The sequence below is a fragment of the Acipenser ruthenus genome, chromosome 34, assembly GCF_902713425.1.
Source record: "Acipenser ruthenus chromosome 34, fAciRut3.2 maternal haplotype, whole genome shotgun sequence".
NCBI lineage: Eukaryota > Metazoa > Chordata > Actinopteri > Acipenseriformes > Acipenseridae > Acipenser > Acipenser ruthenus.
The window spans coordinates 9,140,905-9,154,191 of NC_081222.1; the positions used below are offsets into that span (position 1 = coordinate 9,140,905).

General features: G+C 44.3%; 1 protein-coding gene across 2 annotated transcripts in view; it reads left to right on the plus strand.

The window, feature by feature from the left end:
- LOC131704992 (uncharacterized) overlaps positions 1–13,287 on the plus strand; it is a 93,404-nt gene that overhangs the window by 68,106 nt on the left and 12,011 nt on the right. For both annotated transcript variants that reach the window (XM_059006832.1, XM_059006833.1), the window contains 2 exons: positions 11,195–11,323; positions 12,342–12,489. In XM_059006832.1, the coding sequence (XP_058862815.1) occupies positions 11,195–11,323; positions 12,342–12,489 (277 nt within the window). The remainder of the gene's footprint in view (positions 1–11,194; positions 11,324–12,341; positions 12,490–13,287) is intronic.

Consider the following 13,287-nt stretch of genomic DNA (forward strand, 5'->3'; position numbering starts at 1 on the left):
GAGGGGGCATAGGTCAGAAATCTGTCCCGCTGCTGGTATGGCAACGGGGCAGGGGCAGCACCTCTACCCCAGCTGGGGGCCAACCTTGGTCTCCATGGGGGGGAGGCAAGGGGGCCCAATGGGGTCGGTGCTCTAGGAGGTCTGGGTCCCTGGAACGCGGGGGGTGGTGGTGGTGGTGGTGTTGGAGGAGAGGGAGGGAGAGGTCGGCTGCTCCGAAGGGCAGGGGCCGACAGGATCCCGATCCGGGCAGAAGTCAGGGAGTCCTCGAAATCTTCAGCCAATTTGACCGTCTCCTCCAGGGTGTCGGGGTTGTGGCGCCGTATCCACGCCTGGGTCTCGGCGCCGACCACATGGCAGAACTGCTCTACCACAATGGCTTCCCCCATCTGCTGGGCGGTCTTCTTCCCGGGGGTCAGCCAATGCACCATGTGGTCGCACAACCGCTCTGCAACCACCCTGGGGCGTGTCTCCGGGGCTCTCCGGTACTCCCTAAACCGCGCCCGGTGGGTCTCTGTAGTGATGTTCAGACGGCGGAGGATAGCCTGCTTGACCAGGTCATAATCGATGGCGTGATGGTCGCTCATGGCTTGGTAGGCTGCCTGAGCCTCCCCAATCAGGCAGGGTCCCAACTGGCTGGCCCAGAACTCCCGCGGCCAAGCCGCCGCGGTAGCCAGCCGCTCGAACGCCACCAAATACACCTTGGGGTCATCCTCCGCCGACATCTTCATTGCCCGTGCCTTCGGGGGCGACATCAGCGGTGTTGTGGTAGGGGTCGTCGCTGCGGCAACGGCCAGCCCTACCCGTTCAATGAGCGCTGTGTAGCGCTCCTCCCTCCTCCTCTCCTCTGCGTCGCGTCTGCTCTCCAGCGCCTGCAGCAACTCCGCCAGTGCGTTGCGATCCATGATGACACCACGTGTGGCAAAGTGGCTGGTAAGGGGAACAGGTGTAGCGGTGATGCGATGCAGGAGTGACAGGCAGACAACGGTAATTTTGTGAATAAGTGTTTATTGTGCTGTTTCCAGGTCTGGCGACCATCAAATAATAAATCCCCGGCAGTACACAACAATGTGTAAAGCGCGGGGAGCGTGAATAATACCACACAGTCCTGAACAGAAAACAAAGGCACGGTCACCAGTCCTGGGTGAATTCAAACGTGCAGGTGCTCTGTGCAGTGGTGCTCCGGATAGTGCTTTCGTGGCGACAGCTCCGGAGGTGTGCTTTAACTGTCTAGTGGTGCGAAAAAGACAGACAATTACAGACAGACAGAAATAACACACAACACGTAACACTTATTTCTCTCTTATATTTCTGAGAGCTCCTCTCTCAGTCCTTCTCTCCTCACGTTAACCCAAACGAAGGAAAAGAACAGCGTTACCCTGGCCCCTATATGTAATCCCGCATGATATCTAGGTAAACGGTTGCAGCTGCCTTATTACTTGCAGCTGCCCCTCGTTTACCTGTCAAATCAATACGGTCTTACAACAGAGTCTCGCATCCTTCCAGGCTGACCCACTTCCCGGTCCCGGAAACGAACTGTCAGGCCAGCCCTTCCAGATACTTCTCCTCCCGTTCTTTAGCGCCCTCACAGTTCGGGAGTAAGATTTATCACCAGAACTCATTGTATTTCTGTCACATATGCCCTTTGAATTTGTGTCCATTATTCTGACCCATATTGATTCTACATTGTTTTCTTTGTCCAGATTGAACACCTGGGCGTCAAGACTATTTCTTATGTATAGCGCTACCCCTCCACCCTGTCTTTCCTGCCTGTCTTTCCTATATAGTGTGTACCCACTAATATTATATTCGTCTCCATCACTCTCAGACAACCAAGTTTCTGTAACACCTATCACATCGTAGTTACTTGTTAGTGCAGTAGCTTCAAGTTCTAACATTTTGTTTCTGAGACTTTTAGCATTAAGATAAATACATTTAATAGTTGTCTTACCTGAGTTGTTGCCCTTGTTTTGATGTGGTGTCCCTTCTGTTTTTTTGTTTTCTCCCCCCTTCCTTTCTAGTTTAAATGCTTCTGGACCTCCTGAAGGATCCTTTCTCCGAGTAGATTGGTTCCCTTTCTGTTTAAGTGCAGTCTGTCCCACCTGTATAGATAGTCCTTGTTGTAGAATGTGGTCCAATGTTCAAGAAAGGTGAAGCCTTCCTGTGTGCACCACGATTTCAGCCATGCATTTTGATTTTGTATTTCCAGCTGTCCATATGGTCCTTTGCAAGGCGCCGGCAGTATCCCAGAGAATACCACAGTTTTGGTCTTGTCTTTTAATTTCCTTCCTAGCTCTCTGAATTTGTTTTGCAGGGATCTTGGCCTGTCTCTTCCAATGTTGTTTGTACCGATGTGGACGACTACTACTGGGTCGTCTCCTATTCGTTCTAGGAGCCTGTCCATATTCTCAGTGACGTGCTTGACAGAGGCTCCTGGAAGGCAGCACACTGTTGTAGTAAGGGGGTCCAAACTGCGAACTGAGCTTGCTGTGTTTCTCAGTATGGAGTCCCCAACAATCATGACTTCCCTTCTTTTTGCTGCCTGGCCAGCACAGTTTATAGGGTCCTGGATGTTGTTCCTTTCATTGTCTTGATGTTGGTTTTGGTCATCTAAATGTTGAAGTGGCGCAAATTTGTTGGATGTCTGGATTTCAGGTGGTTGTGTTTGACGAAGTTTCTTTTTTTCCCTGCTTCTGCCTATCTGAACCCAGCTGTTTCGACTCTCTTCCATCTCCCTGGTGGCTTTCAGTCTGCTAGGGGTGTAGACTTCCATGAATTGTGGGTGTGTCAGCTCCTCAAGCTCCTGTTGCTGTCTCATTTCCTCCAGCTCCTTTTCTAGCAGGCTTAATCGCTGAAGCAAGTCCTGGATCGTGCGGCACTTTACACACACTTGGTTGAGCTCTGTTGGGTTTTCTCGGATTTCCCACATCATGCAGTTGTCACAGATTACTGGTTTGAAGACCATTTTTTTGGAAGTTTAGTGTAGCTTCTGCAGCTGTCAACCTGCTTTCAAACTGCTTCTAACTGCGTCGTACTTGTCCACTCGTACTTCTCACACGATGTCGCTTCCACACGCTGTCGCTGGGAAGCCTGGCTGCCTTTGTGTTTGTGCTGCGGGCTCCGCCCCTCCCCCGTGTCCCAGGATGCCGCGGGATTTGAATCAGCTGCTCAGAGTTTGAGCTTGTTATCAGAAAAATACACGCAGCTGCAAGGCTTTAAGCTGCAATGTTTTCTGATTTAAAGCAACTCCAGATTTAAAGATGTAATTCCTCCTTTCTGCTTCTAACTGCGTCGTACTTGTCCACTCGTACTTCTCACACGATGTCGCTTCCACACGCTGTCGCTGGGAAGCCTGGCTGCCTTTGTGTTTGTGCTGCGGGCTCCGCCCCTCCCCCGTGTCCCAGGATGCCGCGGGATTTGAATCAGCTGCTCAGAGTTTGAGCTTGTTATCAGAAAAATACACGCAGCTGCAAGGCTTTAAGCTGCAATGTTTTCTGATTTAAAGCAACTCCAGATTTAAAGATGTAATTCCTCCTTTCTGCTTCTAACTGCGTCGTACTTGTCCACTCGTACTTCTCACACGATGTCGCTTCCACACGCTGTCGCTGGGAAGCCTGGCTGCCTTTGTGTTTGTGCTGCGGGCTCCGCCCCTCCCCCGTGTCCCAGGATGCCGCGGGATTTGAATCAGCTGCTCAGAGTTTGAGCTTGTTATCAGAAAAATACACGCAGCTGCAAGGCTTTAAGCTGCAATGTTTTCTGATTTAAAGCAACTCCAGATTTAAAGATGTAATTCCTCCTTTCTGCTTCTAACTGCGTCGTACTTGTCCACTCGTACTTCTCACACGATGTCGCTTCCACACGCTGTCGCTGGGAAGCCTGGCTGCCTTTGTGTTTGTGCTGCGGGCTCCGCCCCTCCCCCGTGTCCCAGGATGCCGCGGGATTTGAATCAGCTGCTCAGAGTTTCAGCTTGTTATCAGAAAAATACACGCAGCTGCAAGGCTTTAAGCTGCAATGTTTTCTGATTTAAAGCAACTCCAGATTTAAAGATGTAATTCCTCCTTTCTGCTTCTAACTGCGTTGTACTTGTCCACTCGTACTTCTCACACGATGTCGCTTCCACACGCTGTCGCTGGGAAGCCTGGCTGCCTTTGTGTTTGTGCTGCGGGCTCCGCCCCTCCCCCGTGTCCCAGGATGCCGCGGGATTTGAATCAGCTGCTCAGAGTTTCAGCTTGTTATCAGAAAAATACACGCAGCTGCAAGGCTTTAAGCTGCAATGTTTTCTGATTTAAAGCAACTCCAGATTTAAAGATGTAATTCCTCCTTTCTGCTTCTAACTGCGTTGTACTTGTCCACTCGTACTTCTCACACGATGTCGCTTCCACACGCTGTCGCTGGGAAGCCTGGCTGCCTTTGTGTTTGTGCTGCGGGCTCCGCCCCTCCCCCGTGTCCCAGGATGCCGCGGGATTTGAATCAGCTGCTCAGAGTTTGAGCTTGTTATCAGAAAAATACACGCAGCTGCAAGGCTTTAAGCTGCAATGTTTTCTGATTTAAAGCAACTCCAGATTTAAAGATGTAATTCCTCCTTTCTGCTTCTAACTGCGTCGTACTTGTCCACTCGTACTTCTCACACGATGTCGCTTCCACACGCTGTCGCTGGGAAGCCTGGCTGCCTTTGTGTTTGTGCTGCGGGCTCCGCCCCTCCCCCGTGTCCCAGGACTCCGCGGGATTTGAATCAGCTGCTCAGAGTTTCAGCTTGTTATCAGAAAAATACACGCAGCTGCAAGGCTTTAAGCTGCAATGTTTTCTGATTTAAAGCAACTCCAGATTTAAAGATGTAATTCCTCCTTTCTGCTTCTAACTGCGTCGTACTTGTCCACTCGTACTTCTCACACGATGTCGCTTCCACACGCTGTCGCTGGGAAGCCTGGCTGCCTTTGTGTTTGTGCTGCGGGCTCCGCCCCTCCCCCGTGTCCCAGGATGCCGCGGGATTTGAATCAGCTGCTCAGAGTTTGAGCTTGTTATCAGAAAAATACACGCAGCTGCAAGGCTTTAAGCTGCAATGTTTTCTGATTTAAAGCAACTCCAGATTTAAAGATGTAATTCCTCCTTTCTGCTTCTAACTGCGTTGTACTTGTCCACTCGTACTTCTCACACGATGTCGCTTCCACACGCTGTCGCTGGGAAGCCTGGCTGCCTTTGTGTTTGTGCTGCGGGCTCCGCCCCTCCCCCGTGTCCCAGGACTCCGCGGGATTTGAATCAGCTGCTCAGAGTTTGAGCTTGTTATCAGAAAAATACACGCAGCTGCAAGGCTTTAAGCTGCAATGTTTTCTGATTTAAAGCAACTCCAGATTTAAAGATGTAATTCCTCCTTTCTGCTTCTAACTGCGTCGTACTTGTCCACTCGTACTTCTCACACGATGTCGCTTCCACACGCTGTCGCTGGGAAGCCTGGCTGCCTTTGTGTTTGTGCTGCGGGCTCCGCCCCTCCCCCGTGTCCCAGGATGCCGCGGGATTTGAATCAGCTGCTCAGAGTTTGAGCTTGTTATCAGAAAAATACACGCAGCTGCAAGGCTTTAAGCTGCAATGTTTTCTGATTTAAAGCAACTCCAGATTTAAAGATGTAATTCCTCCTTTCTGCTTCTAACTGCGTTGTACTTGTCCACTCGTACTTCTCACACGATGTCGCTTCCACACGCTGTCGCTGGGAAGCCTGGCTGCCTTTGTGTTTGTGCTGCGGGCTCCGCCCCTCCCCCGTGTCCCAGGACTCCGCGGGATTTGAATCAGCTGCTCAGAGTTTCAGCTTGTTATCAGAAAAATACACGCAGCTGCAAGGCTTTAAGCTGCAATGTTTTCTGATTTAAAGCAACTCCAGATTTAAAGATGTAATTCCTCCTTTCTGCTTCTAACTGCGTCGTACTTGTCCACTCGTACTTCTCACACGATGTCGCTTCCACACGCTGTCGCTGGGAAGCCTGGCTGCCTTTGTGTTTGTGCTGCGGGCTCCGCCCCTCCCCCGTGTCCCAGGATGCCGCGGGATTTGAATCAGCTGCTCAGAGTTTGAGCTTGTTATCAGAAAAATACACGCAGCTGCAAGGCTTTAAGCTGCAATGTTTTCTGATTTAAAGCAACTCCAGATTTAAAGATGTAATTCCTCCTTTCTGCTTCTAACTGCGTTGTACTTGTCCACTCGTACTTCTCACACGATGTCGCTTCCACACGCTGTCGCTGGGAAGCCTGGCTGCCTTTGTGTTTGTGCTGCGGGCTCCGCCCCTCCCCCGTGTCCCAGGACTCCGCGGGATTTGAATCAGCTGCTCAGAGTTTGAGCTTGTTATCAGAAAAATACACGCAGCTGCAAGGCTTTAAGCTGCAATGTTTTCTGATTTAAAGCAACTCCAGATTTAAAGATGTAATTCCTCCTTTCTGCTTCTAACTGCGTCGTACTTGTCCACTCGTACTTCTCACACGATGTCGCTTCCACACGCTGTCGCTGGGAAGCCTGGCTGCCTTTGTGTTTGTGCTGCGGGCTCCGCCCCTCCCCCGTGTCCCAGGATGCCGCGGGATTTGAATCAGCTGCTCAGAGTTTGAGCTTGTTATCAGAAAAATACACGCAGCTGCAAGGCTTTAAGCTGCAATGTTTTCTGATTTAAAGCAACTCCAGATTTAAAGATGTAATTCCTCCTTTCTGCTTCTAACTGCGTTGTACTTGTCCACTCGTACTTCTCACACGATGTCGCTTCCACACGCTGTCGCTGGGAAGCCTGGCTGCCTTTGTGTTTGTGCTGCGGGCTCCGCCCCTCCCCCGTGTCCCAGGACTCCGCGGGATTTGAATCAGCTGCTCAGAGTTTCAGCTTGTTATCAGAAAAAGTGACTTGCTCAGGGTCACACAATGAGTCAGTGGCTGAGGTGGGATTTGAATTGGGGACCTCCTGGTTACAAGCCCTTTTCTTTAACCACTGGACCACACAGCCTCCTTGTAGTTTCTTTAACCGGGTTTAAGCGTGTTCTCTATGGAATCCATGGTCCATTTAGAAGGACTGTTAATTGCAAACCATTACTACAGAACATTGTTGCATAGATTAAAGAGGAAAGGAAACAGAAGCAAACTAAAGATATGCCTCTAAATAATTAGACTGCTTATTCAAAAATTTACACGGCTGCACATTACATCCATACAGAAATAGCTGCACATCAATGTTTTAGTCCCGGTCTTACAGCAAAAAGTACAAAAAAAAAGTCCAATACAGTTCCCAAAAAATAACAATATATCCAATAAAATAACAAAAAGAAAAGCACTCTTCAAACAAAAACAGAATGGCCATTCAAAAATATATATTTGTAATATACAATATCCAGCAGAAATAAAAAAGGATTGATCTCACCCGGTCACAGTGAATCCGCTGTGTAGCTCCTCCTGTTCAATTCAATTATTATTGAATTGTGGTTTGTCACACTTGAAAAAAAAAAATTATTGTATTTCTTGCTCTTATTGTATGACTTGTATTGTAACACTTGAATGTATTTGTATTTGCTTGCGATTGTAAGTCGCCCTGGATAAGGGCGTCTGCTAAGAAATAAATAATAATAATAATAATAATTATCCCGCCGGGAATCTCATCAGGTTGAAACTTATTCTTGGTCCATAGCAATTGAACAGCGACACAAAGCAGCAAAATAAATCAAACCGAGGGGTTGTTAGAACGGCACGTGAAACAAAAGAGCTGCATGCTAGTATAACTGCATGTTTACAGAGCTATTCTTAGTCCCAACACATACTGAAAACACTAGGGAAAAAAAGTAAATGCGTCCGACTAAACACAAAAATAGCTGCGTGCAAAACACAGGCTAACACTTTTATAAGGTTTTGGAAACTAAATGCGTTTTCTTTTTTCACACAAATAGAAGGAACAGCCAGCCCCATACCTGGCTTTTTTGTGCTTTTATACCTTACCAGTAACAAGCTCCCAAAAGAAAGGAAGCTCTGCCCCCAACTACGGATAGCAGACGGGGCCAAATACAACAATGCATAGCCAAAAATTTTCCGTATTAACCCTAATATAATATGATCGTAAAACATGAATTATACCACATGGCAAAGGAGTTTAAAAAAACTCGGCAACAACAAAAAGAATATATGGAGCTGAAAAAGATGCATTGACAGTGAACTAGACTGCCTGGCCAGGCTTACTGGCGTTCACTTCAGAATGTGCAGGTGCTGCGCTTCTTGCAGCACATTGTGTGGCGGTGGCTGAGTGACGTCAGCCCTAAAAAAAATATCTCAGAAACAATAGCAAAAACGTTTGTTTCAACAGCACAAACCAGCACAAACGAATGATATATGACTCAACGTTTGTGCTGTTTGTAGGGGGGCCAACTTCACAGAGCTCTGTTATTGCTCTGAGCACACTCTTAAACTCAGGGGAGACGTTTAAGGAGGACAGAGGTGTTTTAAACTCCTGTAAGTGGTTTTGTTCATGCACTAGGCTTACAATATGTCTAGACAACTTTTTGATAATCAAGAAAATCACAGACTCATCTGATTTGAAGTTTTTATCGAATCAGAGCAGTAATAGTGCTCCTTCAGTTTATTAAATGCTTAATAATGGATCAAGTGGTTGCAAGCCAGTTTGGATCCCTGCTAATCGGCAATCTGGGCATTTCCAGTGCCTTTACAGGGTTAACAGCATTAATACTTCAATACAGCAGTACAAGTATGGTTATATGCTTAGCCGTTAGACTAGCCATGCAAAATTCTAAAATGCCCACCGCTAAATCCTAAAACATCCAATATATCACTCTCCAAAGGTCAAATATAATTCCTATACCTTCTACCAATGCATCAATATAAATTAGAAATAATTTAAAACTTGTTCTTACTTTCTGCTATATGGGAGTGTAATTGTAGAATACAATGTAAAAACAAGAGCTGTCTTCAAAAGTGTGACAGTCTGGCTGAGTGGTGTCGTCAGAACCAGGAAATGAATAACACAGACAGCTTGCGCCGGTTTATTGTAAAATAAAAGGTTTGAACAAAACACAACACGGCACTTGCGGCCAAAAATAAACAGACAAACAAAACGAACAGACACTAACAAACAGGGACGAACACTAAACAAACACGTACCACGTAGCAATTGCTTCTTTTTATTTCTATCCTCACTCTCTCCCGTTCCTTCGCCCTGAACACACAACCCTAAGTGAATGAAATGTGCATCGATATATACAATTGTGCTGGGATTCAATTACCAATTAATTATTCACTTGAATCCCAGCACGTGAACTAATCTGTGAAAACCCCGTGCTCACATATTAAGTACTTTAAATGCACATGAAGTGAAGTGAAATCCCTGTGCCTAAATATAATTATACATTTTAAATAACTCGTGCTACACACACCCATTTAGATCACGTGCAGCAACTACAATACACCAACATTAACACACGCAACATACAACATAAAACACAAAAATACACATTGCCACAAAAAGGCAGAGACTTCTGAATACTTCTTTAAAAACTATGACTTCATCTTTTCAAGTTAATTAAAATGAGATGTCTGCTTTGACCAAGGTTACAGGCTTTCACACTCAATAGTCTTCATTAATTTAAAGATAGGGGAGACCCTATTTTTAAGTTTGACCAGCTTCCAAGAGTGTATATGCACTAATAACAAAGGCACACAGACAAGCTTTTTTTCTAACATTAACCTTGTTAGCTGGGCTCCCATCTCTGTTATCATTCCCATCATCAGTGGGAATACTTCAAATAAATTAAGCTGTTTCTATCAAAGAGCCATCCATCTCAGCCAGCATCATGTCACTGTGAATTTGGCGCATGGAAATTTAATATTTTATCAGGACATTGTTCCCCTTTTACACTCATAAAGCCTCACCCCCTTTCAGTGCAACGCTGTTACTATTTCTCCTGTTACTATTCCACCATTATCTGAAATGACTATTACAACTTCACGTGTGCCCCACTACAGTGTGAGTCTTGAACCATTTCAAACACACAGTCCAGGTCTTGCAGTAGGCAGGATATGAACTACAGTATGCAACAGTATTGCTCTGCGGTCACCATGATTTTAGAAGTTGAAATGTTATCAAAGAAAATTCCTTTTCAAATTATGTTTAAAATACGTGAAAAGTCTGTCCTGGGAGCTGTCTTGGACTGACTCCCGGTAAATAAGAGAGAGTTGACAGGTCTGAGGTGAGGGTTTGCGTTGTAAGGACAAGACGTGTGGTGATACCGGACCTAAAGCCTCCAGGAAATAAGGATTAGTGCCAGCCACTGTTTTCTAGGGTTCTATTTTTGTTTTGTATATTTTTCTAAAATGTGTGTGATATATAATTCTATTGTGTGCTCTTGCTTGTGTTTAGGTCTGTAAATCGAGAACACTCGATAAATTGTGAAGTCTTGCTTAAACTGAGTGTTTGTCTGTTTTGCTGCATAGAATAAACCGAGGTGTTTCCAGTCCAGTTTTCGGGCGCACGTTTCCCTTCTCTCGCAGGTGTGGGGATCTGTAGTGAAGGGTGTTGCTTTGTTTATTTTTATTCATTTATTTTTGGTATTTATTACGTATGGTTTGCATGATTTATTTTGCATGGTCTCTTTCTTCATTTAGGCACCTTTTGGATGGGCGGATCCAGGGGTGGGGAGGGTCCTGGGGGTCCGGACCCCCCTCTTTCGTTAAAAATGTCAATATATTGTTTACTTTAATGGTATGTTTCGTATCAGGTACCCCCCCTTCATGACAGTCTGGATCCGCCCCTGCTTTGGTGATAGGAGATCTGTGCCTGACGTGTCTCTAACCCACTCCTTTCATTTTTGTCTATGGTTCTGAAGTGAACCTGCATAACAGTTTTTTTTTTTAATTTGTAACTCATAATCCACCATATATGTGTTTTATTTTTAAAGAAAACAAAAAATAAACTGTTTATGCTAAATGCATTCTTTTGTTAAATGGCACTTTTGTAATTTATGTCTCGCTACTTGTTAGCACTTCTTGTTAAAAGACCAGATTGAGTTCCTTCTGCTCTATATTTAACCTGGGGGTGGCGCAGTCGAGCAAGTTTTGTAGCACTTTATGTTAATTGGGTTTTCTGGGTTTGAGTGTTAATGTTCCTATACCTACAGCATGCTACAAATAACATCAATGCATATGCATAATAAATATGATCATTGTATCATTTCTTTGCAGCTAAGATGCCACAAATTCAATGACAAGATCAAAATCTTTGATACAGCAGGATTTGAATTGGAGAAAACAGTAACTACCATGATAATATTAAAGAAAATCATAGATGGTGAAGTGGCTGAAGGCACAAAGGTATGTAAGTAATGTTAATGCAATGATGTGTAAAAGACTTGTAGAAAGCATTTTGAAAGCGCATTGGCTCCTTTGAGTGGCTCAGCAGCTGTAACATCATTGAATACTATTTTTACACAGCGTGATGCAATACAAGTGAATACAGTTCTCTCTTCCATCATTTACAGTGGCATACAGAAAACAAACACACCATGCATTTCCAACTAATGCTTTCAATTGTACTAAAACTGTGTGAGTTAAAACCACAGCAATTAACCATACTGTAGGGAAAAAATGATGAAAACTGAAAAACAATATTGGTAAAAGTCAAAAATATGTTTATTGGTGTAATACAAGAATAGAACTATTTGAAGAAAGCAGAGACAAATGCTCTGGGTCATAGTGGATGGAATCTGTGCAACAGACAATGGCTGCAATCACTTTTTAATAATATAGAACGTTCCCCTATAATGACATCATTTGAGACCCTGCCCACCTAAACCTGTGTACGTGGCCAGACCCCAAGCCTGTGTTATCTCTGAGATTCTCCCATCCCCCCATGCAACCAAAACAGAGCAGAACAGAGACCTTTTCCAGAAATGCCCATAAATGGTCATATCTGCTCTCAATCTAGTCAGACTGCATTCCAAAATACTCCACCTAAACTCTGTGCTCAGTATCTCTCCATTGAAAGTACCACACATACAATGTATTAATATGGACTATCAAATTTCCTTACAATACTTAATATGTCAGTTAAAGCACTCCCTCTCAGTAAAAATCATAAATCACAAACATGCAATTTATTATTAATCACCGTGATCATCAAGTACATTCATTCCCAGCAGGTCATTTTAATAGACCCCAGTCTCTGAATAGCTACTCTGCTTCCCAATGCATATAGATGACTAACTGGAGGCATTAAAAAGAAAATTGTAATAATCTCTTTTAAAAGGGACTTTTCTTGGTAATATTTTAAGTGTCTTTTTTTAGAAATGGTAAGTGTTTTCTAAAACTTATTTTTGTTTTTATTTTTTAGTTTGATGATATTCTGAAAACAAAAAGCTCAATGGAAGGAGACAAAATCCACTGTGTTGTGTTGGTTATATCAGTTCATACCGATGAAACTGTGGACCCAGCCTTGATTCGGTGTTATGAAGAAATCATTAGAATGCTCAGAGAGACTGGTAATATATCATTAGCATTGTGTGTGCCAATTTCTATCTGTGTGTGTGTGTATTTATATACTTTATATACTCGATATACGATATATATTGTTTTTTGTTTTGTTTCTTTCCTCCTTCTCTTGCTTTCTCTCTCTCTTGTATATATTATGTATCCCTGTCGCCTCCACCAGGTAAACACCTTCACTTGTTGAGAATAGAATAAATACTGTGCGCTAGCTTCAGACTGTTATCATGTGCAATTTGTATGCTAATTAGAATTTGTACGTGCTGTATTTTTGCATCTAATTAGTAAATAGTAAATCCATCCCTAAGTGTGTCTCTTGTTTATTTACATTGTAGTTACCTAATAAACGTCTGTGTACTTACACAATTACAGTGTCCATAACTACAATGTACTTGATGCAAGTGCACAATTGTATCAGAAAAGGGTTCAGGTTAGGTGTGTTAGGGTAAGGTGTAGAGTTATGATTAGGGCTGATGATAGGATGATGTAGGGTTTGGATTATATTATGCATACATGTAAGTACACATGCATTGCTACTAAGTATCTACTACATAAATACACAGTAATTAGAGACACTTCATGTAAAGTGTTATCACAGTTAGACACCCTGTAAAGACTAACAGGATCTTAAAACTCGCTTTAAACAGACCCAGACCAAAGTACTGTAAAACCCTTAAACCACACCTTAAAGAACACCACAGTTTCTCATTTCCCCAAAAATTGTTTTAATATATCTTCTGCAGTGGTCGTTACCTGAAGATAACTTACCTTGTGTTTGGTTAAGTGCTCCTTCC